At 48.8% G+C, this 26,822-nt stretch overlaps 1 protein-coding gene across 1 annotated transcript in view; it reads right to left on the bottom strand.

Moving 5' to 3' along the window:
- ACSS1 (acyl-CoA synthetase short chain family member 1) overlaps window positions 1–26,822 on the bottom strand; it is a 62,677-nt gene that overhangs the window by 8,353 nt on the left and 27,502 nt on the right. Inside the window, exons 3-13 of the mRNA XM_045980656.1 lie at window positions 25,526–25,725; window positions 18,237–18,412; window positions 17,717–17,869; window positions 14,415–14,562; window positions 12,976–13,113; window positions 7,102–7,194; window positions 5,833–5,945; window positions 5,301–5,427; window positions 4,419–4,546; window positions 4,242–4,305; window positions 1,348–1,466 (exon numbers count right to left, since the gene is read on the bottom strand). Coding sequence (XP_045836612.1) covers window positions 1,348–1,466; window positions 4,242–4,305; window positions 4,419–4,546; window positions 5,301–5,427; window positions 5,833–5,945; window positions 7,102–7,194; window positions 12,976–13,113; window positions 14,415–14,562; window positions 17,717–17,869; window positions 18,237–18,412; window positions 25,526–25,725 — 1,459 coding nt within the window. The remainder of the gene's footprint in view (window positions 1–1,347; window positions 1,467–4,241; window positions 4,306–4,418; window positions 4,547–5,300; window positions 5,428–5,832; window positions 5,946–7,101; window positions 7,195–12,975; window positions 13,114–14,414; window positions 14,563–17,716; window positions 17,870–18,236; window positions 18,413–25,525; window positions 25,726–26,822) is intronic.

Here is a 26,822-nt window from a genome sequence, read left to right as displayed (position 1 = left end):
CACCATTCATCATCAGGGAAATACAAATCACCACTACAATGAGGTATCACCTCATACCTGTCAGAATGGCTTAACTCAACAACTCAGGAAACAACAGATGTGGAAATGGGGCACCTTCTTACACTGTTGGTGGGAATGCAAACTTGTGCAGCCACTCTGGAAAACTGTATAAAGGTTCCTCAAACTTAAAAATAGAATAACCCTACAATCTAGCAGTCACACTAGTAGGTATTTACACAAAGACTCCAAAACCACTAATTCGAAGGGGTACATGTACCCTGATATTTATAGTAGTATTATCTACAATAGCCAAACTATGGAAGGTGCCCAAATGTCCATCAACTGATGAATGGGTAAAGAAGATGTGATATCCATCCATCCATCCATCCATCCATCCATCCATCCATCCAATGGAGTACTACCCAACCATAAAAAAGAATGAAATCTTATCACTGACAACGATATGGATGGAGCCAGAAAATATAGTGCTAAGCAAAAATAACTCAATCAGAGAAAGACAAATACAATATGATTTCACTCATATGTGGAATTTAAGAAACAAAATATATGAGTGAAAGGGGAAAGACAGAGAGAGAGATGTGAATCAAGAAACAGACTCTTGGGGTGCCTGGGTGGCTCAGTGGGTTAAAGCCTCTGCCTTCGGCTCAGGTCATGATCCCAGGGTCCTGGGATCGAGCCCCGCATCGGGCTCTCTGCTCCGCGGGGAGCCTGCTTCCTCCTCTCTCTCTGCCTGCCTCTCTGCCTAGTTGTGATCTCTCTCTGTCAAATAAATAAAATAAAATAAAATAAAAGAAACAGACTCTTAATTATAGAGAACATACTAATGGTTACCACAGGGGAGGTGGGCAGGGGTGGGTTATGCGATGGAGATTAAGGAGTGCACTGGTTATGATGAGTACCAGGTGATATATGGAAGTGTCTAATCACTACATTGTACATCAAAAACTAATATTACACTGTATGTTAACTAACTGGAATTTAAACAAAAACATGTAAAAGATACATAAGTAAAATCTCTGATTTTCTTTGCCACCCAGCCCTGCTCCTGTAACTGGCCTCCATGTGCCAAAGTAAGAGAGCACCTAATCCTCCCCAGCATGATCTTCTGGACAGGTGAGCTTTGTAAACATTTGCTGTGAGGTCTTCTGGCCTCCCCCTTTCTCTGAGGATGCAGCAACTCACCTTCCCCACCTACATCCCAGGAAACCAAGAGCTAACCTCCATTTTGCTGCTGATGGAAGGGGTCACTGTTGGCTCTTACTTGTGGGAGTACAGAAGGAGCTTACAACACAGTGCCAGCGCACCTGAGGGGCAGGTGCCACTCACCAGAATCTGATCGGGCACGGCGTACTTGGCGATCTTGGTAGCCACTGCAGATCTGAGCTCTTTCAACACCGCGTCTGTGTCACCTGTGTTGTCCTTCAACACGATGAAGGCAAATGCAACTGAAAGGAGTCAAAGGTTTGGGATGTGTTCAACCATGAACCATCTCCCAAGGCAGAGCATTGTACACAGTCATCATATATCTCAAGGAACTGTAAATCATGTATTGGTGACCTGTAACAGCCTCTTCCTTTAGCCCTAAAGATGCATTTCCATTTCATCCGAAGTGGAAAGCGATTCTTTTTTTTTTTTTTCTTCTCAAAGTGGAAGCGATTCTAAGAGCTCTTATGAGCAGCCCAGCGAAGCCAACACGTAGATGAGAGCTCCCTTTGGCTCTGGTGTTGACTGGAAGGGGATGTCACCTTGGAGGTGTGACCTAACCTTTCTTGCTATCCTTGTGCCTGTGAAGTAGCCCATCATGTGGGTTCCCAGGAGATGTACTACCCAATCCTTTGACATGGTGCATGAGAACATAGCATGTGCCACTAATCCTATGGGTGTGTGTCCAAAATGGTGGGCCCTAGCCACAGTAGCTATTTAAATGTAAATGAAATTAAGGTTAACATGTAGTTCCTGGGTGGCATGAGCCATCTGTAGCTTGTAGCTACTGTCCTGGACAGTGAACTCCATCCTGGCTGGAAGCTTGCCTGGGCAGTGCTGGCCAACCCATATTTTAGCAGAAACATTAAGTTTCGTTTGTCAATAGCCTACCATGTTCCAGAAAGGATTAACAGTGGTTCTCACAGGTCTCTACATTTCTTTTCAATCCACCTGGGATAATCTTGCATATGTGAGACACAGAGATCGAATTCCATTGTTTTTCCACATGAGCCATCCCAGCAGCACTGTGAACAAGGACCTCAAGGTCCTGCAGGTCCCCTTGCATACATGAAGTTCCTACATACATTCAACCTGTGTATACCTGCACCAATCCAACCCCATCTTAATTAATTCTCCCCATGGCACACACCACCTAACCTATTATGTAGTTTCCTCATTGCTTGTGTTTACTGCTTATTGTCTGTCTCTCCCCTCCACACCTTGACCCTCCAGCATGTAAGCTCTATGAGGCAGGGACTTCTTGACAAGTCTGGGTCCTAATCAGACAAAACCAGATCAGGAACTCTCCTCAACTAGACCATGTGCAAACACAGGGAGTGGGAATAAAGAGGTAACCAACAGCTATTGCTGATGTTCATGTATTATGAATGCATAGGTGCTCAAATGCGTCAGAAATCAGAAAAATATGTATCATTACAGTCATTATACAAACATTCTCCCCAGCAGCCTGATGGGCAGTAGAAGGCCTACTGATCCCAGAGTGACTTGGGCTGTGGCTTCTGCTAACGGGGATGCAAGCTGACCCAAGGCCTCTGAGTCTCACATGAGAGGACCTGTTCCTATCCCCTCCCACCCTCCCTCCCTCCCTTCCTTCCTACCCCTGATTGCTCTCATGCATTCCAGTCTCCTGCTAAGGAAGGGGCCAGCCTCATGGACAGACGCTTCCCAGGGAAACTGAAAAATGCATTTTCAAGTGTTCAAATAGGATGCCTGGGTGGGTCAGCCTCTTAAGTGTCTACCTTCTGCCCAGGTCATGATCCCAGGATTCTGGATTTAAGTCCTGCATTGGGCTCCTTGCTCAGCAGGGAGTCTGCTTCTCCCACTGCCTGCTACTCCCCCTACTTGTGCTCTCAATCTCTCTCTTTCTCTCTCTCTTTCCTTCCTTCTTTCCCTCTGACAAGTAAATAAAGTCGTTTTTTAAAAAGTGTTTACATGAATGTTAAATTTTTTTTTTTTAAGATTTTATTTATTTATTTGACAGAGAGAGATCACAAGTAGATAGAGAGGCAGGCACAGAGAGAGAGAGGGAAGCAGGCTCCCTGCTGAGCAGAGAGCCCGATGCGGGACTCGATCCCAGGACCCCGAGATCATGACCTGAGCCGAAGGCAGCGGCCTAACCCACTGAGCCACCCAGGCGCCCCACATGAATGTTAAATTTTACAGTGGGTCAATTTAGATAAGGTGTTTGAGTAGTTAATGGAACTGTAGCACACAAATATGGCAGGAAGGCTGATGACCCTGGGGCATGCTGAGACAGAGGATGCCCCTGACGGCAAGAGGGCAAGAGCCCTTCCCAGGGTGCATGGCCAGGCAGTGTAGAATGGCCTGCTCAGCAGTGTGGCATATAGTCAGCAAGCATCCAGGTCACACCAGGCCATGTGAGTGTGACCAACATTCACTGGGCATTACAATACTCAGGTGACCCTGCCCCTGCCCAGACCCACCCACTTAGATACTGGGAGACTTTAGAACAATGGGTGTTTTCAAATGAAGACTCTTCTGGTTATCATTCAGTAGCTGCAGTGGGAACCACAGGTTAGATTCTTCCAAAAACAATCCCAGAGCTGCACAAGGGCCCACACCAGGGCCTGTCTGCAGGCCCCCATGGCAGCCGCCCAGGGTTCTGTGCCTGAGCACATGCAAGGAGATGCTGTGAGCAGGACTGAGTATTTCATGGGCATCCTCCATAACTGAGCTGCCATGCGCATGTGGACAGAGGAGGAAACTCCCAAGACCAGCAGGGGCCCACTAGGTCCTAGCTCCTGTGGATGTGTGCCCTTAAAGGATGGCAGAGCTAGGACATTTCAGAAATCTGACCCTTGTCTAACATACATGCTATCAAGTCTCCTCACCCAAAGTCTCCACCTGGGACAGAAGAAAGCAACAACTTGACGCATACAAAACCCTGACCACCCATTCCCAGAGTCCGTTCCTTTTACAAAGTGCCACAGTGCGCGTGCCACCAGGAATGAGGAGCACCTTTGGTGGGTGCTCACCTTCTCCTTTGATGTCATGGGGATAGCCAATGACAGCAGTCTCTGGCACAGCAGGATGGTTAGCCTGTTTAGAACACAAGACAAAACATGCAGATGAACCAACTGCCTGAGTTAGCACATAGGTCAATCCAAGGCCTCCCAGAGGTACCCAAGCAAGGGAGGCCCAACTGTGCTCACCATCGCGTCCTCAATCTCTGCAGTCCCTAGCCTGTGGCCGCTGATGTTGATGACATCGTCCATCCGCCCTGTGATCTGGTAGTAGCCACCTTCTGTCCGGTACGCCCCATCACCAGTGAAGTAGTGGCCTGCACCACAGTGAGGTATTCAGCAGCAATACCTCTGAACTAGGACCCAGCAGGGCTTCCATCCCTCCATGAGGGACACAGCAAGACACATATCCTGACCTCACTCTGTGGAAGAAATCTCCAAAACCCCAGCTCTGCTGACTTCCTGCCTCTCCACCCTCCTGCCAACCCCTTGTAGAGACACTTTTCTAGATGGTACCATCTGGCTGTGTGCTAGAGAAAGGGCAGTGGCTCCGAATCGGCAGAGTTCTGACCATGTCACAGCTGCAAACATCCGGGGAGTAGATGATAGGCAAAGAGCACACCCAAGCATCCCCCAAAGTGAGGCTCATTCACAAACTTGAGAATGAAGATGAAGGGTTCCAACAGGCACAATGTGTACATAACCTTCCAGCCCAATGACATAAAGCAAACCAGGAAAAAATAAAAAGTAGGCCAGAATAAAACTTGCAGTCAAACATCAGGCCAATTTTCTGGAGTTGTTTCTTCATTCTTCCTTCCTAGTAGCCTAAGGTGTGGTGTGCACAACAAGGGCCAGGTGCTTCAGGTTCTGCACGCAGCCCCACTTAAACCCCAGGGACCCAGCCCACTCCAGAGACCAGGAGGCTCAGGGAGCTGAGGGGGAGGGGCAGGACTCCAACTCCAAAGTGTCAACGCACTACACTCAGTCATCATTACCTTAAAGACGTTTTCTGAGCCTATGATCCCCAGGGTGTGGAGAAACGCATGATACAATCCATTTTAGCTGGCTCACCTGGGTAAGGCTTGAAGTAGGCCTCCATGAATCTCTTGTGGTCTCCATAGATGGTTCTTGCCATGCCTGGCCAGGCCTGGGACAGGCACAGAGCCCCAGAGACGTTACCGCCCTCCACGACCTTTCCCTGTGGACCCAGAGACCCATGTGAGACAGAACACGCAGGTTCTGCTTGAGAAGCAAAGAACTAATAATGTTCTTCTGAGAAATGACAGATGGAAGTACCAGAGAAATATGTGAAAACAGAAATGTGAAAAATGACAAGCGTGCCCCAAAAGGAACTGCCCTTCTCCTCCACAAGAATCCAGCCTGAGATGGAGGTCTAGGAGGACCAGGGCTCATGCTACACATGGATTTCAAGTGTGTGTCCTTGAGGAGACGCTGCAGTGAACACTCACCCTTCTGCCCCCCACCAGAGCTGGGCCCGTGTGACATGAGATAGTGGACAGGGGAGGCCAGGAAGGCAGACAGGAGCACCAGGAGCTCAGCAGGGCAAGCACGCAAGAAGGGGATGCCTCCACCAGACCCTGACCTTCTCGTCTATGAGCACTGGGACAATGCCAAAAAAGGGCCTCATTGCCATGCCAGGGAGGATCTCTGCTCCTTCTTCTGAGGGCCGTGGCGCAATGCAGATGCCACCCGTTTCTGCAGGGAACATAGAGAAGAAATGCACAGTGGGCCTAGGAGCTACTGAGATGTTTATCTAGACATGTCATCAGGGGTCCATAATGGACACACAAGTGCTGCCCCCGGGTGGGAGATGGGTGTTTGTCCCTATTTGGCCCCTAGTGACACAAAGATATCTTTCTGAGGCAAGACCGGACTTGGGTTCTGTGGAAATAAGATGTGGGCCCAAAGCGGAGGGGTCAGTCCCAGAGCTGGGGCACTCCACAGGGACAGGTGCTGCCTCTCCTCATCCTCAGCTCTGTGGAAAAGGACAGAGTCCACCTGCTTGCAAAGGAAGAGGAAATGAACTGCTTCTGGGCCAGTGCTCCCCACCCCCACACTCCGAACAATGAAAAGCAATGCCCACAGTTCTGTTCTCAAGTATTTTCTTTGGCACTTCCCTCTCTCAGCCTGCATGGAAATGCCTCAGGAGACTTAGTTGCAGAAAGTCTCCGTCCCGAGCCTTCCCAAATGGAGAATGGAGCTATTTGCATTGCCTCACTTTCTGGCTTCTTGAAGAACAAGATACCCATTGGCTACATTTATTACATCAGTGGTGGTCTCTTGCCCTGAACATCCCAATAATTCCGTTACCCCAGAGGAGAGAGGGCAGAACAAAACCAAATGGCACAGAAGAACAAAGGTCTTTCCCACTAAAATCTAAATTCAGACTCTGGTGCTTACAGTTGGCCCATCTGCAACAGTTGTACTTGTTTTGGGCATGCGGGCCCAACAGGAAAATGACCGTTTAGCTAAGCACCTACTACCTGTCAGGCCTCGGACAACATACAGCAGTTCTATCACCTTCTTCCGTCCTCATGGGGCCTGTAGTGGAGCACCCCCTTCATAAATGAGGAACCCAAGTCTCAGAGACATCATTACATATCCCGAGTCCTCCAGCTGCAATCCCTCAGCCCCGCTCTGCCTCTCACTCCAGACACTGGGATCCATGTGACGTGTGCTGAGGGGCTGAGGCATTAGCGGTGTTGGATGGCAATCGCAGAGCCTCACTCACACTTGACCCTCCAAGACTCGGGCCCGGCCACATGTTCTCTTGTGCTATCATACACTGCGAGCGAGCCTGGCGCCAGGTTCCAAAGGCATGCCTGAGGCCGTTCTCCTCGGGGACTCTCACCTGTCTGCCACCACGTGTCCACCAGCGTGCATCTGCTGTCCCCCACCACCTTGTGGAGCCACTCCCAAGCCTCCAAGTTGATCGGTTCTCCCACTGAAACCACACACAAAAGGAGAAACAATATAATAGACCTCAGTAAACCTGAAACCAAAAAGGATAGGTTTCACAGGGAAAACAGCTCTGTAATTTCCCTAAAGGACATTAGAGGAAACTTGAAAAAACAGTGAGATTCATCACATTTGTGGTGCCAAAGAATAAAAATTACCAGATATTTTCACCATCTGGTCAAAAATTTAAAAGTTGCCTAGAATGTGAGAGAAAAAACCTCAAATAGCCTTAACCAACTGAACATCCCAGGGACCCCTCATTATTATTATTATTATTATTATTATTTTTACTTTTTATTTTATTTTATCTTCCGATTTTGGCCAGTAGCTTTCTATTTTTTTATTATGTTCAATTAGCCAACATAAAATACATCTAACTTTTGATGCAGTATTCAATGATTCATTAGTTGTGTGTAACACCCTTATATATAATTCCATGTATATGAACTATCCAGAATAAGCAACTCTAGACAGACAGAAAGTTCGATTCATGGCTGCTTTAGACTTGGGGTAGGGGAAAGGGCAGTTGGAGGAGATGGGGAGTGACTGCTAACGGGTTCAGGGTTACCTTTAGGAGTGCTGTAAACATGAAAAATGAATAAGGGCCAGGTAGGGAGAGAGAGGTAGGGGGCTACATGGTTAGGATTACCCAAAATCCCAGAAATGCTGAGGTGTGAGGAAACCAGAGATAAGGGAACAGAAGCAGACCACCTCATCTGTCTTAGATATCAGAGATAAGATATTCAAAGGAGAAGTAATCATCAGTGGTAAAATCAAAGATTTCAGTTCCCTGGTCGGTTTCCTATAAAAGACTGACCATGAAAGACTGACTGGCAGCTCAATCAGAATCCTTCTCCCTCGGGGCACCTGGGTGGCTCAGTGGATTAAGCCGCTGCCTTCGGCTCAGGTCATGATCTCAGGGTCCTGGGATCGAGCCCCGCGTCGGGCTCTCTGCTTTGCGGGGAGCCTGCTTCCTCCTCTCTCTCTGCCTGCCTCTCTACCTACTTGTGATCTCTCTCTCTGTCAAATAAATAAATGAAATCTTTTAAAAAAAAAAAAAAGAATCCTTCTCCCTCTAGAGTGATTTTGTTCTTTCCTTCCTGTTCTCACTTTCACTTAATACACTTTCACTTCACTTAAAAAAAAAAAAAAGCAACGTGAGAGAAACAGTACAGTACAGGAATGTAATCCGGTATGTAGCTGGGAGAAACCAGATGTGTCTGTTAATACACAGCAGCACACACACCTGATGTGACTACTTAGGAAACTGTGGTAGAAATCTACTAAAGCTACACCTACATTATCTTATTCTCAAGAACATCACGCCTGGCGTATGACCTACAGAAAAGAAAGCAGATGTGCTCACACACGAGGATGATCACCGCAAAGACCAGAAGTGCCATCCAGAGGGGGACGGAGAGGTAAACCGTCTATGTCCACGAGATACACAGTGTGAGAGCACAAGAACGGAACCGCAGCCTCACTCAGCAGGGCTGGCAGGATAGTTGCCGCCCTCCATGTGCAGGAGCCGCATTAAGCCGCCTGAATCCTGTTGCGCAAAGTTCAAGGACAAGCGCATCAGTCCCTGCGTGGCATGGTCAAAAGGTGGGTGTGTGTGTGGGGGTGGTGGTTACTGACTGGGAGGGGCCTTAAGGGAATGTTCTGGGGTCTGGAAATTTCTAAGGCTTGATCTGGGTGGCAGTTTTAGATACATGTACACAGTTGGTGGTTGAACACCACAGGGGTTGGGGTGCCAGCATCCTAGGCAGCCAAAAATCTAAGTATAACTGGGACTTTATTTATATATAACTAAGTTAAGTGAAACTTAACTACTGATAGCCTGCTGTTGACCAGAAGCCTCACCAATAACATAAACATTTACCCCACATTTTGTATGTTGTATGTATCAATATACTGTATTCTTACAAGAAAGTAAGCCGAAGATAAGGAAAAAAATTAAGAAAATCATAAAGAGGGGTGCCTGGGTGGCTCAGTCGTTAAGAGTCTGCCTTTGGTTTGGGTCATGATCCTGGGGTCCAGGGTTCAAACCCCACATTGGGCTCTCTGCTGGGTAAGAATCCTGTTTCTCCCTCTCCCACTCCCCCTGCTTATGTTCCCTTTCTTGTTCTCTATCTCTCTATCATTAAATAAATCTTTAAAAAAATTAAGAAAATCATAAAGAAAATACATTTACAGTCCTGTACTGCATTTATTGAAAAAAAAAAAAAAAAAAACCATGTGTAAGTAGGGCCCACCCACACAGTTCAATCACATGCTGTTTAAAGGTCAACTGTGTATATAATATAGCAGCTGCTATGTATATATGTCCCCCCCCACAAACAAAGAAATGGGCTTCTATCCTAGGACTCTACAACCCAACTTCTCAGTGTCTACCCACTGTAACCTCCAGGTGTGTGCCCCCACCCAAGATTTCATATGTTGACATCTTTTTTTTTTTTTAAAGATTTTATTTATTTATTTGACAGACAGAGATCACAAGTAGGCAGAAAAGCAGGCAGACAGAAAGAGGAGGAAGCAGGCTCCCTGCTGAGCAGAGAGCCCGATGCAGGGCTCGATCCCAGGATCCTGGGATTATGACCTGAGCTGAAGGCAGAGGCTTTAACCCACTGAGCCACCCAGGCGCCTCATATGTTGACATCTTAACCCCCAAAGAGGATAGTATTGGGAGGTAAGGCCTTTGGGAGGTCATGAAGCCCTCTGGAACGGGGTTAGTGTTCTTACAAAACAGAACACACAGAGCTCCCTCTTCCCCTCACTCATGTGAGGACTCAGGGAAAAGGCACCATCTATAAACCCAGGAAGGGGGCCATCCCCAGAAGACAATCATGCTGGCACTTTGATTTGGGACTTCCCAGTCCCCACAACTGTGAGAGATAAATTCATGTTGTTTATAAGCCACCCAGTCAGTGGTGCAGCCCCAGTGGCTAAGCTATGACCGTAATGAAGCAGCCATATAAGACTGGCACTCAGCCGGAATTGACCAGCTTACACACACCGCTGCTAGAACAGTGAAACACTCCCACTCTGGTTGCCTCTTGCTCAGGACCACCCACGATGCACCACAGCCTGACCTGGCCAGGGGCTCCTGTGCTGGTAACATGGGGGCACATTACTCCTGCACTCACCCACACCCACGAGGAGGTTAAGAGGCTGCCTTGAGGTACACTGAGAAACTGCCAACAGCCCAGATCTCCAACCACAGGGGCAAGACCACCAGACCACGCCCACGGCAGCCCCCACTCCAGGGTAAAATCAAATTTTCACAAAGCAGAGCGGTGGGGAAAACTGCATGTTGCTGAGTTAAAATACACACTAGGATAAGAGCACAGTGAGATCATGTTTACGTGAAAGCAGACATCTTAGAACCATGCTGTGTCTTTCATAGGAACGTGACTATGCAGAAGGGCTCAGAAGGGGCACAAGCAGCAGAGTTGCCTGGAGCCACGCTCACGGAGGACGTCATGCATTACAGTGTTCCAATGATTTCTTTTTCTCAATGAGAGGAGAGCTATGCGTCACTTGTGAAATTAAAAGTTAAAAAAAAAGTGTAAAGCAAATCTTGGGGTAAAAGTCCTGAGGAAGCTGGGTTCTGGTGACTGGTAGGATTAAATGAAGTCAATTCACCCATAGTGTGGTGTGCTGTGAGGGCTAATTCAGATGTCGGGAAGCAGCCAGAGCTGCGGAGCCTCAGTGGGGGTCAGCACCACATGGGCCTTGGCCAACCATGCAGCTTACTGGTCCACATTCCTCCCATGCGAGCAGATGCCCAGTGCTGTTTGTCTGCCTGCTGGCACTACTTAGTAACAACCAGGTCCCAAGGGAACCCCTGTAGGACTCTCCTCTCGGCGCTGGTTACGTGGCAGGAATGTGCCCACAGCACCAGCAAAATACACAGAGTTTGGAGAAGGCTCCGAGTGTGCTCCCTGGTGCAGAGCTGCTCCATGCCTGGTCCAGGAGAGGAAGTGGGTCTGGTCACTTACGGAGTGAGGACCCCAGAAGCCTGTCTGGCTAAGGGGGTGCCTAGATGAGGCAGCTTTAAGCTAGGATGGGCTCCCCCACTCTAAGGCAAGGGTTGGGCACCTCCTTCCAAAGCACTTGGAGCATACGCCTTGTCACTGGGGTCCTTGTGAGTCTTCCTTAGCAGAGCACATCTGGAAACTCAAACCTCCCTTCACCACTAACCTGACCCAGCTCCTGGGCCCACTTAGGTGGTCTGCAGATGACACCTGGAGGATCTGAGTTTCTGTGGCCCTCCACCTGCCCTCGGGCCCCAAGCACTGCCAGGCTCAGAGTGCAAGAGCACCTCACAACCCCAGCGTTGGAGGGTAGGTCTTCTCCAAACATATGACTCCCTTTAGGACACGCAGGCTTCGCCCTCTACAGAGGGAACATGCCAAGAGAGGCATCTCAGACTCACCACCACCTAGAAAAGAGCCAAAACTCTGCAGACCCCACCTCGAAGATTCTAAGTACTTGGTCATCCAGACACCAACTGACCCCAACCACAAGGCAGGCCCTTAGTAGGGGGGAGCTGAGCACATGAAAACACATCTTCCAGCCAAGGACACAGGTCATCCTGGGCAGGAAGCTGCCCTGCTGGGTAGTAACTGCTCTGGACATGCCAGCATCTGGGTATTGAGCCCTCAGAACAACATTTGGGCCTTCAGCTCCTGGGCCTGCCCCACAGCTTCACAGTGAACAGTCAGCTCTCACTCATCCTCACTGACCCACAGTAGGGTGCTGAGGACACAGATGGCTGTGACTTTGGGGAGCTGACCATCCAGTCAGTCAGCAGAACAGATATCCAAGTGCAGAATACAGATCTGTCTGAGAGCAGAGAGCCTGAGGTCCAGAGCAGCTATGGAACTCCATGGGAGAAGGGGCACACAGGAGGGCCTTGAAAGAAGGATGGAATTCCAAGAGGTGGGGAGGGACATCAAGGCACAGGCAAGGGAAACAGAGTGAACCAGGGCCTAGGGCATGCAACAGCGCTGCCTACGTTTGTCACTGCTAAGTGACATGCACATGCTTTCCTGAGCTTGCTTGCCCATGGATGAATTGGCAGCTAGCCACATCCCTGGTGAGACCGCCCCACATGCTTCTGCCATGAGAAACCACTGAGCAGATCCAAGTATTCACGGAAGGAGCACAGAGGGCCTCCCCGCCCTGTTCCCTTACTGACAGCATGTGTAGGGGCAGAAATGACAGGAGTCAGGAAAAGGAGACAGAAAGGGATTGGGTACCCTCCACCTCACCCATATCACCTGAACTAACCCCACATCCTCTTCCAAAGTGCGTTCATGGGCTTGGCCACCTCTATCAAAATTACGAGCAGAGATAATCTTGGATCTCACTACCCTCTGCTTTGGAAATATCTACAGCAAGAGCAGCACACAGCACAGTGTGCTTACCACAGTCCTTGGGGGTTGTTGGCCCCCAGCACAGGGGAAAGCCTTCGTGACCCACAGTCAATTCCCCTCATACTGCAATCCCACGCGGCCACTAAAGAAGGGCTTGAGCTTCTTTACCAGGTTTTCATAATAAAGATGAAGCACAGAAACGTCTGGAGTGTTGTTCCCCAGGCCAGGATCAGCTAGGGCCTCCAGGAAGCTGCTTACAGGCAGAGACATCTGTTTCCTATTTAGCCAGGCACTGTCTGAATTCACCACAGACACAGCCACACAGCCTTCATGATTAAAACCATCTGGAAGCCTGCACTGGCTCTGCCCCATGGTGGGCCACTCACCTGACCCCAGGGTCCTCAGGGAAGAGCGGTCATACTTCTTTACCCAGGAGTCGCCGTACTTCAACAACAGCCGGACAGCCGTCGGGGCCCCATAGAACTGATTGATCTTTAACCTCTGCACCGTCTCCCAGTATCGACCTGCAGAAGGGCCCAAGTTCACTGTCAGTCTGAGCCCACCACACATTATCTAACTTATTTATAAATCAGTCAACAGTTACTGTGCCCTGGATACAGGCAAATACCTGTGTTCACAGAAATGGAATCCCAACGACCCATCAATGGGATGGGAAGGGAGCCCTCTGAGAAGGGGCTCCCCGTGGCAATCATCTCCCAGCATACCCCACATCCAGGGCCAGCACATTTGGCAACAGCCTCCATCTGGCTCTGGATGGCTGCATTCACAGGGTGTAACCCAAAAGATACAGCAAGGATTGGTTCAGAGAGGTATCACTGTGAATTTTAAAAATAACCCATGTCATACTGACATAGAACTTGTGATCAGTCACACCAAAATGGTCTCTAAGGGGGTGACTGGTGCTTCCCCTGGCACAGCGGCAGCCACCACTGAGTGAGCCCTGGGGAGCAGGGCAATTCTCCAGCACTCACTCACCTGGTTCCCCACAATCCCCCACAACTAGCCACCAGGCTCTACACACGGAGTGAGCAGAGCTTCGAGGGGCTGAAGTGACATGCCTGAGATCACACCCAAGATGGCTTGCACATTTATCTGAGAGTGCATCCTAGCCCATCAGGAGGCTGGAGAGGAGCAGGGGAGGTGACAAAGAAGTTCCACACACATCACTGTTAGCACCATGGAGGGTTTGGCAAGAGCCTCCTGGCAGAGCCACCACCATTCCATGGCATTACAACAAATCCTTGGGGTTTTGTGCTGCCTCGGAGGAAGATGCCAAGGTGAGCAAGATGTGGGTCCTCAAAGTGATCTCCATTCACAGAGGTGGCTCTAGGCCACAGGCAATGTTGTCTGACAGAGGCTCTAGGCCTCTGTCTGGCTCTAGGCCTCTGTCTGGCTCTAGGCCACAGGCACAGAGCTGGAGAAAGTCCCCTCCGCCTGGCGTAACGGGAGGTTGGCACCTGGCCTGGGGGTTGAGGAAGGGCTGGATCTGGTCAGGTGGCCAGAGAGGAGAGAGGAACAGTGCTAAGGGGATGGCCCAAGGCACCCAGTTTGCTAGGGGGACAGTAACGCTGGAGTGGGCTGTCCTGAGATGGCTTTCAGTGACAAATCTATGACTTATCTGACCCTACTGCAGACACCACCCCTAGCTCCAGCCCACCTAGCAGGGCGAAGAACTTGGCAGCTATGCCACAGGACCACAAGGACCACAGCAGGGCCAGAGCAAAGACCTCTACTCCACCCTCCTGTGAACTTCTCCTTCCTCCAGCTCCCTCGGGGGGACCCTGTGTGCATCCCCAGTCCTCACCAGCATCAGGATAAACCGGGGTACTCTCAAAAAGGACGCTGGTTGCTCCATTGCACAGGGGTCCATACACCACATAGCTGTGTCCTGTGATCCAGCCAATGTCAGCCACACAGCCAAAGACGTCACCTGGCCGGTAGTCAAACACAAGCTGTAGAAACAGGAGAGGCCATCAGGAGCCTGTCACCCCACATTCTCACAGGTCACTAATACTGTTCGATAAATGCAAAACACAGCTGCGCCTAAGGCTACCAAGAGCAGGAAAAACAAGTGCATTGCTGGGGCTCCGTGCAGCTACAGCAGTGACAAGACAGAGTTACTATAACCCACAACATGCCGACTCTCACAGGTGACAGTGAAAGAAGTCAGACTCCAGGCTTATGTTGCGTGAGCCCCAGCCAACCAAAGCTTAACTGTATGCTGGAGGTCGTGCAAGTGCCGGCCCCACTGGGGGGGCTTTGGAGGGGTGCCAGTGCCTTTAAGAGCTGGAGACACCCCACATCTGGATACAGGTGGTGGCCACAAGTGTACCCAGAGGTAAAACCTCATCTAGTTATAAGTCTAAAATAAGGGCACCCTGCACTAGTTATACCATAATCTTCTTAGATCCCTTAAAAATTGCAAAAACATGAAACCCAAAAAGACCAAGAAATGCCTCAAGTATCATCAACTTCTGAGAGCCTGAGCAGAGAGACTATGTGTCTCCTGTATTCTCGCCACAGGGTCCCACCAGAGCCTGGATCCGAATGTCCCTTTTCAGGAAACACAGAGGACAGAGGGATAAAACTGCTGGGTGCCACAGAAAAGTGTAACAAAACGGAAAGGACAGAAAACCAACAGGTTAAAAAAGGCTTAAAAGACATCTCAAAGAAGCGTCAGCAGGCAAGAGTCAACTACAGGATCAGGGGACACATGCTGGGTGACAAAGCAAGAAGAGGGGAAACACAGGACCACGATGCTACCAGTCAAGATACAGGGAGGGGCTGTGGTCAGACAGGGAGGAAGGGCTTCTGTGACCAAAGTGGGGTTTGCCTTTTCATAATTCATCAAGCCACACAGTTGATTTGGGTGGTTTTCTGGATTCTACTCTGTATTCTGTTTTCCAATGAAAAGATTTTCTTTTAAATCTTCGGGTGAGTGGCCCAGTTTCTTGCTGCCCCAAAAGAACACTGAGATTCTCCAGGAGTCTGCGTACAGTATAGTGGTCTTGAGACAGCCTGGGCCCTGTGCAGCTGTGACCCAAGGGGGAGGGATGACTCTTTCAAGGAGGACTGTGATTTCATCACCGTGGAGAATCAGGATGCTGAGCCCCAAAGCCCCATAGCATTCTGGGACTGAAAGGATTTTTAGTACAACTTGGACCCAAACTGCCAACTCTTCCCTGGGGCTGGAGATCTCTCTCCCCACAGTTCCGGGAACAGGAACAAGTGCCTGGGGCCAGCCATGCTCCAAAGGGCCCAGCAGGCAACCCTGAGTTCCCACCCCAGTCATCCCTTCAGAACCAACTATCCTTTTCCCTGAAGAACCAACGGTCCTAATGTCCTTTACATGTGTTCATGCTTTCATCTATAAAAGGCTGAAAGCTTCTATTCCTAATGCTTCAAAAAAAAAAAATCTCTTATTGAAGAGAAACTCAAAAGATACCTATACCCTGACTTCTTGTGCTCATATAGACTGGGTTCTGGTAACAATTGGAAAATACAAAAAAGAATCTCTCACCACATTTACAGCTTCCCTAATGTTAATTTTGTTGTAAACTGGTAGAAACAATTTGATCTACTTTGTGAAGTTTTTGGTATTTGCTCTTAGTAGTTATATTTTCCAAGGTATTTTAATTTACACGATGTATCAGTCTTTCCAACACTCCCAACGAAAGCTGAGGAAAGGTGGGGTTTTCCAGAGAACACTGAGGTCAAGAAGGTCCTGTGGCATGTTCAAGGTCACCCAGGAAGCAGAAGACAACTGTTTTATTATTTGTTTGGGCTCAAGTAATACCTTGTCTGCTCTGCCTGGTTCTGTACCACATCCACCTTGCGGGCTCACTTTCAACATTGTTAGCCCTGGGTGTGGGTGGCTGCCAGTGGGACCAGTACATTGCCACTCAGAGACTGTGTCATGTGCGGTGTGCATGCCTCCCAGCCCCCGCTGCTTGCCACACTCATTTCATGAGATTCACCTCCTGTGTGAACAACCCTGGACAATCAGTACCTTCCTCTCCCACCCCCAGCCACAGTGACTGAGTCCGAATGGGGCCCTGGACTTTGCTGGGACCAGGCGGCTCTCTCCAGCCACTGGGGAGGAATATGGTCAGCACAGAGGAAGGGGGCCAAGGAAGGAAAGACACCACCACCCAGGACCAATGTCTGAGCCCTTCTTGGATGAGTCTGGGCTTGCTGGTCACCAGGTCAGTCACTTCCCTTTGCTGCTGGTACCAGCTAGAGCAGAGTTTCACCTTTTGCAGCAGTCAGGTCCATAAATACTATCTTGAAACCAAATCCTCCCTAGGAAGTGTCAACTATTCCTCAAGTGATCAGGGATGCCCATTAAACCACAAACCCCGCCCAACCCACCCACATTCAAATCAGGCCTGTTTTTTTAAATGTATTTATGAAAATAAAAGCATGTCACACCATCTTCTTTATAGGCCCTAAAGGGTGGTCCACTGTAACACAATTCCCAAATAATGGACTTAGTTTTCCTTAAGAAAAGTAAATCTTTTTTCTAATTTTACTTTTAAAATGTGGCTCCAGTGATCCAAGCCCAGAATACCTTTAAGAGCATATGAAAATGTTTTACTAGAAGTAGACATTTGATACGTAAAAGTAACATATCCATCTCTATACCAACTCAGTTGTAAAATATGATTTTTGACGTTTTTTATGAATGAAGGGGCCCAGGAGGGCCCTTAGGTGCTTACACCTGGGCCCCTGAGCATCAGAACACAGCTGTAGCAAAAGGAGCATGTTGGGCCTGGGGAGAGCCAGATTCCTCCAGAGCAAACGATGGCAAGGACACAGGGGCAAAGGGGCTAACGGCCAGCAGTGCGCGTCAGATTAGAGACCCGGACTCTTCCAAGGAGCACAGAAACTCGGGCCCCACACCCACCCAAGCACAGTGCCAGTGCCACAACTTAGAGCACCCTGCTCCTGAACATACTAGGAGAAACATTAGCCCCTCACACATACAGGCACTCGGTTATAGCAGGAGTTCTAGCCCTAACCCAGCCTCTGAAGGCCCCCTACCCAGAGCCCAGCCACAAGGGCATGACTCCTCGAACCCTCAGCCTCCCCCAACAAGGCACATACCCGATGTGTCAGGGCGGCATAGAGCAGGTAGCCCGCCTGGGTGTGGACGAGTCCCTTGGGGGTCCCAGTGCTCCCTGAAGTGTACAGCAAGAAGAGCATGTCCTCGCTGCCCATGCTCTCTGGGGTGCACACAGGGTCCTCCTTGGCCATTTCCTGCAAGGGGGAAGACATACACAGTCCCATCCAGGGAAGTTAACCTCTGCCCCTATTCACCCTCTCTGAAAACACCTCACCTGATGTCTAAAGGATTTGGCAGACTGGGTTCAGTTTGCCTTCTCTATCCTACCTTAGTTCATTCAACTCCAGATGCAGGGAACACAAAGGGAAGGATTCAGTCATTTCTGTTACACTGTTTCAGTATGTTTGTTGCATCTGAGTTCCAGCTTCCCAATCACAATATAAGTCCATCAGATACCACTGGGGAACCCTGCAAACCTTTAGGGGACCGGGTTGAACTCAGACCCAGTGTACCCAATAATTACCCCTCCTCTTCCAACTGTACAGAGCAAAGCAAACACACCTGCTCAAGGGGGATGTCCCGAGGCCCCATTTGGACCTTGTTGTCTGTCCTGTGAGCCACCAGGACATGCTGGATGGTTGGGCAGTGCTTCACAGCTTCATCCACAATCTTCTTCAGCTCCACCACGCGCCCTCCCCGGAGTCCTTGGTTGAAGGTGATGACTACCTTGCACTTGGCTAATGCATACAAACAGAGATTTCTGGTCAATTTCCTTCCCACTCTGAGCTTCACAGCCCAGGCTGAGAGCCACACGGTCCAGGCCTGAACATGTGATAGACAAAGTCCATTCTTGAGCAAGAGTCCACAAAATGGGGGGATCTGGCTGCTTTGCAATCTTTGGCTGAGTGCAGAAGTACCAGGCATTTTCACAGCTCTAAGGGGGAGACTTCCATCAGTCCCTGCCATGCCCTGGGGGGCTTTCCCAGGTAAGGGGCCATCATACCTCAGCCTCAGCCACCATGGTGGCAAAGCAACACCAAGATGCAGAGACCAAGAAAACTGGACAGCCAAAGATCAAGCCCCAATTTGTCCTGTGTGGCCCCTGTCCTGTCCAGGGTCAAGAAGCTTCAATGCCAGAAAATAGAGGCCACACTCCCAGTGGGTGCCAGGAGTTACAGGCCCCCACCCTTGCCTTTAGCAGATGGCCTTCCAGGCTCCACACCTGCTATTCAATGACCTGGCTAGGCTTGACCAGGCTCAGGGCAAGGATGGGAAGACTGAACCTTCCATAGCAGACCAAGGGTAAGTCCCTGAGCAGGATACAGACACAAACTGGGCCTCAGAACCACAGGCAAAGGAATGAGCTCCCACATCGTGCCCCAACCTGGGATGACCCAGAGGAATCAAGGTTGCAGTGGGCTATTCTCTAACTGGCCCCTAATGAAAGAGCACAGAACAAATACCAAGTTTTAGTGCTGACCAGCAGGGACCCACACATCCTCAGACCTTTTAACACTCTGTACCAGGGACTTCTTCCAAAGCCACAGGCAGAAGCACTAAGGATTGCCCCAACCCCAGCAGCCTTCCACCAATGATTCATTGGTTGGAGTATAAAGAGTCCAACTCCCTCGCCCCCCCGTCCCCCCCAGAGGCCCAACCCTATGTGGTTCTATCACCTTCCAGGGCTCTCTACGGGACTGAGCTCCAGGAACCCGCTGTGGAAGCTGGTCTACTGGATTTCTCTTCCCAGCCCCACTCCCCAGCACCCTAGATTGCTTCCCAGAACCACCTCCCAAATGAACTGGCTACCCCTGAATGCTCATCTCAGGGTCTACTTCTGTGGGAGCCCTAAGAGAGGTACCATCTCCCTCAGCTTTTCTGTCTGAAAAGTGCCTTCTAGCAACACACTCATTTTTTCTTCATCCCAAGGGCCCTAGAGTTGACATGACCTTGAGAGCCACCTAAGAATTCTCTTAGCCCTTGGCTGGGTCACCCAAGGATCAGAGAAGTACTCTAGAGGCCTTCAGGAACCAAAGTGTCATCCAGCTCTGCACAGCAAGGGACCCCAGTAGCACATTCTTTGCTCCTCAGACCTGGCCATTGGTCACCCTGGGAAAACAAAATCAGTTGGGTGGAGTCTGTCAGAGATCACCCTGGCCTACATCCTGGGTGCTGAGATTGGTCCAGGTCAACTCCCCATGGGGCAAGAAGGGAGATGATCCAGCAGGTAGAAAGAACCTGGCCTCAAGGGGGTGAAAGACAAAGAAAAATCAGGACCCCCTGGGGAAAGCAGTGGTCCCCGTCCATCCCAGGTGCATTATGTGGATTATAGCTCCTCCGCAGCCTAGCATGGCACATGCCTTGCTCCTGGCTCTCATTTGTTGGAGGCTTTCTACTCAAGCAGTTCTCTAGGGTAGGAACCTGCATTGCATGCCTAGTCTCTAGGAGGTGCTTGGGGACATGTCTCACTCTGTGGTTTCCCCCGAAGTTCGGTGATGGGTACAGGGTTTGTGCACAGCATCAGGGCACAGGCCAGATCAGCATGACACTTTATCTGGGAAGCTTTGATTTTTACCTCCCTGGCTTTTGAGCAGGTATTAGCATCTGTCTTCATTTTTTACTGCTCCTATAGCCAATTACCACAAACATAGTGGCTTAGAAAACCCATATTTTAGTTCACAGTTCTCTAGTCCAGTGACCTTGCCAGGGTTCTTTTCTTGAAGTCTCATGCCCCAAATCAACATGTGAGGGAACAAAGCTCTTATCTCGGGGCTCTGGAGGAGACTCTGCTTCTGGGCTACTCAGGGTGTTGACAGAACTCAGCTGCATATAACTTCAAGCCCGAGGTCCCCATTTCTCTCATTTTTCATGCTGTCAGTCAAGAGTCGTTCTTAGCCTTTAGAACCACCTACATCCCCTGGCTTATGACGTCCTTTATCATCAAAGCCAACAAAGGCAGATAAAGTCCTTCTCATGCTTTGGCCTCCCATTCTGCCACATGTCCTCTGCCTCCAGCCAGAGAAAGTTCTCTGCTTTCCAGGGCTTACGTTTTTAGATTGGGCCCACCTGGATAATCCCACCATTTTAGTGCTCATCCCATTTGCCAAGACCTTTTGATGTAAGTAACATATTCCCAGGTTTGGGGGCATTATGGTGCAGACATATGTGGGGGCCGTACTTGCTCCTCCCCCACAGCCTCTCAGAATCATTCTGCCCTCCACCCTCCCCACCATACTACACTCTCTTTCCACTCCTAATTCATGCTAAAGCAAGAGGGAATATAAAGAGAAGAGGAGTGGTTAGAGTCTGAAGGCCAGGCCAGGCGACAGAAACTCTAAAATAGAACATATTGACTGAATGGCCACCTAGCTCATGATGAGACCCTGGTGGCCATGCTAACACTCCCACCCCCAGTGATGGATTAAAGAGAGCTGAAAATTCTTCCACCTGGTCTCATACTATTTCTCAAGGAGAAACAGGGTGTTGGTGTCCCCCACCTTGAATTTGGAATGGGCAGACTGGTTGGACCAATGGAGTAATAAAAATGATGCTATGTGTATTCTGAACCTGGCCTTTAGGGCAATTGGCACTTTCTACTTCCATCCAGTAGAGACTGTGAGCCACCATGCAACAGTCTGACTGCCTGAGGTTGCCCGACCTGGTCATGCAAAGAGGCCACATGAAAAGAGATGTTTCACAGTCCCCAACTATGCAAGCCAACCCAGCTTGCATCCCAGATATCATGGAGCAGAGAAAAGACATGTCCAGGAAGCCCATCTGATTCTTGCCCCCATGGAATCATGAAATAACTAAATTTATTGTTCTTTTTTTTTAAAAAAAAACATTTTTTTTAATATTTTATTTATTTGACAGAGAGAAATCACAACTAGGCAGAGAGGCAGACAGAGAGAGAGGAGGAAGCAGGCTCTCCGCAGAGCAGAGAGCCCGATGTGGGGCTCGATCCCAGGACCCTGGGATCATGACCTGAGCCGAAGGCAGAGGCTTTAACCCACTGAGCCACCCAGGCGCCCCCTTAGCACTAAGTTTCAGAGTAGTTTGTTACACAGCAATAAATAACCAGACACTCCTCTTATGGACCTAAGAGGAGGCAAACACCTGTCCCAACAGAGTCTTGCCATGGACTGACATCTGAATAGCTGGATGTGGAAGGTGTAGGTGTTGGGTAAGAATCTCTTAATGGCAAAGTATAGAGAAAATTATAGCAGCTTCATCTGCTGGAGGCCTCAGAACTGACCTGGCCCCTGTCCTTCTATGACCTTGTTGTATAGGATTCCTGAAGTTCTGGGACCTGTTCCGGGATCCAGCTACTAAATCTCCAGGGCCCAATGCTTTGAGCTTTGATTCTTTTAAGAATCTTAACAGAAACACTTAGCAACCATGATAATATCCTCAGCAAAGGAAAGGATTAGCCTAGTGTAATGTGTTTTTGTTTTTTTTTAAGACTTTATATATTTACTTGAGAGAAAGAGGCAGAAATAGTGACAGAGCTAACAAGAGACAGCAGGAGCAGGGAGGAGAGGAAGAAGTAAGCTCTCCGCTGAGCAGGGAGTCCAATGTGGGGCTCAATCCCAGGACCCTGAAATCATGACCTGAGCTGAAGGCAGACACTGAGTTGACTGAGCCATCGAGGTGCCCCAGCCTAGTGTAATGTTAAAGCATGATCTCTGGTGGAAGAATGCCTGGGTTCAAATCCTGGCTCTGTCACTAACCAGCAATGTGACCTTAGGCAAGTCACTTAACCTCTCTGTGCGTTAGTTACGTCATCTTCAAAAATAGAAGCTCCCGGGGCGCCTGGGTGGCTCAGTGGGTTAAGCCGCTGCCTTCGGCTCAGGTCATGATCTCAGGTCCTGGGATCGAGTCCCGCATCGGGCTCTCTGCTCGGCAGGGAGCCTGCTTCCCTCTCTCTCTCTCTGCCTGCCTCTCTATCTACCTGTGATCTCTCTCTGTCAAATAAATAAATAAATAAAATCTTTAAAAAAAAAAAATAGAAGCTCCCAACAAAGAATAGCCCAGGACCAGATGGTTCTCACTGGTGAATTCTACCAAATATTAAAGACAAATTAACATCAATCTTCCTCAAACTCTGCCCAAACACTATACAGGAGGAAATACATTCTAACTAATTCTATGTGGCCAGCACTACCCGGATACCAATGCCAGATGAACACACCACAGGAAAAATAACAAAACTATACACCAATACCCTTCATGAATACTGATGCAAAAATCCTCAACAAAGTGTTAGCAAACTAAATCCAGTAGCATATTAACAGGATTATGCATCATGACCAAGTGGGGTTTATTCCTGGAATCAAAAGAGCGGTTTGACAACATGAAAAATCAAGGACACAGGTTCTCTGCTCAGCAGGGAGCCTGCTTCCCCCTCTCTCTCTGTCTGCCTCTCTGCCTGCTTGTGATCTCTGTCAGATAAATAAATAAAATCAAAAAAAAAAAAAAGAAAAAGAAAATCAAGGACAGATATACAGATCATTGGAACCAAATACAGATTGGAACCAATACAGCAATACACCTCAACATATGTGGCAAATCAGTTTTGATAAAGTGCCAAGGCCATTCAATGAGGGGGAAAAAACAGTCTCTTCAACAAATGGTGCAGGTACCACTGGATACCACTGGCAAAAGGATGAAGTTGAGCCTCACACTCAACTTTGTATAACTTTTATACAAAATTGTATAAAAATTGTATAATTTTTATACAAAAACTAACTCAAAATGGATCAAAGACCTAGTAAAAGCTAAGACTAGAAAATTCTTGGAAGAAAACATGGAGGCAAATCTTCATCACCCTGGAGTTGTCAATAGATTCTTAAATAATACACAAAAATCACAAGCAAAAGAACAAAAATGGACGATCCAGACTTTATCACAATTAAAAACTTTTGTACATCAAAGGACACTATTGAGAGAGTGAAAAGACAACCCACAGAATCGGAGAAAATAACTGTAAATGATAAATCTAATAAAGGTTTAGTATCCAGAACATAGAGATAACTCTTACAACTCAACCAACCAAAACACCAACAACAATTTAAAAAATGGACAAAGAGCTTAGGTAGACATTTCTCCTAAGACATACAAATAGAGAAGCACATGAAAAGATGCTCAATGATGTTAGTCATTAGAAAGGCAATCAAATCCACAATGAAATACTACTTTGTACACATTGGATGGTTATGATTTTTTTTTTTTTTAAGTGAAACAAGGGCTGATGAGGATTCAGAGAAAGAGGTAACCTCGTACATTGCTGCTGGGAATGTAAAACAGAGCGGCAACTTTGGAAAACAGTTGGCAGTCTATCGCTAAGTTAAATACAGATTTACCATGTATGCCAGCAATTCCATGCCTAGGTATATGCATGAAAAACTGGAAGAAGTTATTCTTGTGAAAGTTCACAGCAACTCTATCCAAAATAGCCAGACGTGTTAACAAGTCAAATGTCCATCAACAGATGAATGTATAAACAAAACATGGTAAAGCCGCACAGTAAAATTTATTCGTAGAAATGGAAATGAAGCAATGATACATGCTACAACATGGATGAACCTTGAAAACACTGTGAGTGGTCATAGAAGTCATATACAAAAGGCGACGTATCCCATGAATTCATTCTATGAATTAACCTGAATAGGCAAATCACTGACACAGAAAGCAGATTAGTGGTTGCCAGAAGCTGGATGGAGGGGGAAATAGGGAGTGCCTGCTTAACAGATATGAGATGTCCATTTGGGGTAATAAAAAGGGTCTGGAATAGACAGTGATGATAGTTGCCCAACACTATGAATGTGCTTAATGCCACTGAGCTGTATACTTTAAGATGGTTATAATAGTAATAAAAAGGGGGGAAGGGAGAAATAGGGAGAATATTATCGCCTATCATATTTATGAAGACTAGTTTAGTTAAATTAAAGGGGATGACTTTTGCAAAGTGCTTAGAACAGTACCTGGCACATGGTAGGTGCTACAGAGTTGAGAGAGAGAAGGAGAAATGAATGAGAGCACCAACCCTTGAAAGTGGAGGGAGAGACGTAGAAAGGGAGTGGAAAGGCTTCTCAGTCCCTCCTAAAGAAGGTGGGCAGCTAGGGTATAGGTCAGAACTCTGCCCTTGAACTCTGTTCACTAGCCAAAGGCAAGTCTTCAGTGAGACACAAAGATTCCCCAGTAGTCCCCCCTATGCATCCTTCTTGGTGAGCCAGCTCAGGGAGCTCTCTAGGATCTCACTGAGCAGGGGTCAGACCTTGCAGGCATGAGGTCACCATCCAGACACTCAGCTCTCCCACACCAGAAAAAGGAGAGAGACAACATTGTTCTGGACACTGTTCAGGAGACTCTGACCTACCTGCAGATAGAAATCCTTAAAGATGCATCACAAGCCCCCACACCTAACTCGGGCCTCTGGAAATGGTCTGCCCCATCCTTCCTCAAGATGGAAGACTTCTAATTGTTGACCTGGGAGACATTCCCCATACATCCCCAGCCTCTTGTTGCCCTACACTTTTCTCTTCCACCACAGCCATGCCAGTCCCCTCCAAGAGCTTATATGAGTTGTGCTCCTCCCACGAAGCAGCTGAGAACTACACCATTCCCTCCAGCTGAAATCTTCCTTTTTCACCTGATTAATCCAATGCCATCAGATTCTCAGTTCACAGAACAAATGCTCATTCAGCCGTGTCCTTGTCCCTGGTGGTCTCTGTCATTCGTCTGTGTGATTTTTATTAACGTCTGTCTCCACTCCCAAGTCCCTGATGGCCAGGCCCCAAGGAACAAAGGCCAGGGGCCACCAGGTTTCTCCCTCCCTTCCATATGCTCACCATCATTGATCCTCCCAGCCAAGGACTCTGCACTGAAACCAGCAAAGACCACGGTGTGGATGGCTCCAATCCTGGAACAGGCCAGCATTGAGGCCACAGCCAGTGGGGAAACAGGCATGTAGATGGCCACACGGTCCCCTCGACGGATGCCGTGTCTCTTCAGCATATTTGCCAGGCGGCACGTGGTCTCCAGCAGTTCCCTGAAGTGCAGGAAGAGAAGGCCATCAGAGACGGTGAAGGACCAAAATGCTGAGTGATTTGGGGAGCATAATTCTGCAAAGAGAAAGTACTGTACACCCAGCCAGGGCCCGGAAGATAGTAGGTACTCAGAGGCTTGCTGCACGGCAAATTCTTTCCCAGCCAATAATGTTTTCAACTTCGCGGGCTAGTACTAGTAGAGATTCATGGCCATGTTACAGTGGTCAGATGGCTGTCCTTGGGTTCACTCACAGCAGGGCTTCTCAGACAGCACAGGGGTCCAAAGCCTAACTCGTCACATCCCTGAGACGTCTCGGAAGTCGAATGGAAAGGTCCGTCCCCAAAAGTGATCTCCTAAGGCCTTTAGTGGGGAAAGCAAGGCCCCCGTTTTCTGAATCAGCACAGACCAGTTGCACCAAGCAAGGCTCTAGCCCGGAGGAGGCCCCAGCTCATGCAACAGATTCCCAACCCCGTGTAGCCACGCTGAGTCAAAGCCAAGGTGGCCGCGTGATAATCACCCACCTGCAACCTAGAGGCAGGGAAGGCGGAGAATGAACGCGCCTCCTTTTTCCCCCTGCAAGGCACCGAATGCACGTGGCACTTTGAAGATGCAGGGCCCGCCACGTACCCACCCCCTCGCACCTCTCCTGTCCACGTGACCTTCCCTCCATTTCTGGACTAATCACAAGGTTCTGCCTGCCAATCAGAATGCAGCATCTCCCTGGAGAAGCAGATTGGCTTAAGGCTTGACATGTGACCCAATCCGCCCTCTCAACTCCGGGAACAGGGACTCTGAGCCTTAAAGCGCCCGCTTGTCTGGAATGGAGCTGGGAGTGGAGAAAAGCAACCTGTGGAGCTCGACACTCCATGCCCTGTGGTTCCAGTGGCTAGGCCAGCGTGACCCCGGACTATGCAAATAACCAATCATTTTACCCGTTTTTCCTGTGATTTGATTTTAATTTATTTAATCACAGAACTAACAGGGAAAGACAGAATAATGCTCTGCATCTCCCCGATGGGTCTGAGTAGGGGCTGGGGGGCAGCACCGACTTCTGCAGGCCGTGGCGGCCAGAGACCGGACGCTCCGGGCTCTGTAAGT

The sequence above is a fragment of the Meles meles genome, chromosome 16 (genome assembly GCF_922984935.1).
Source record: "Meles meles chromosome 16, mMelMel3.1 paternal haplotype, whole genome shotgun sequence".
Lineage (NCBI taxonomy): Eukaryota > Metazoa > Chordata > Mammalia > Carnivora > Mustelidae > Meles > Meles meles.
The sequence above is the reverse complement of the archived record's forward strand: the minus strand, read 5'-3'. Positions and strand labels throughout refer to the sequence as shown.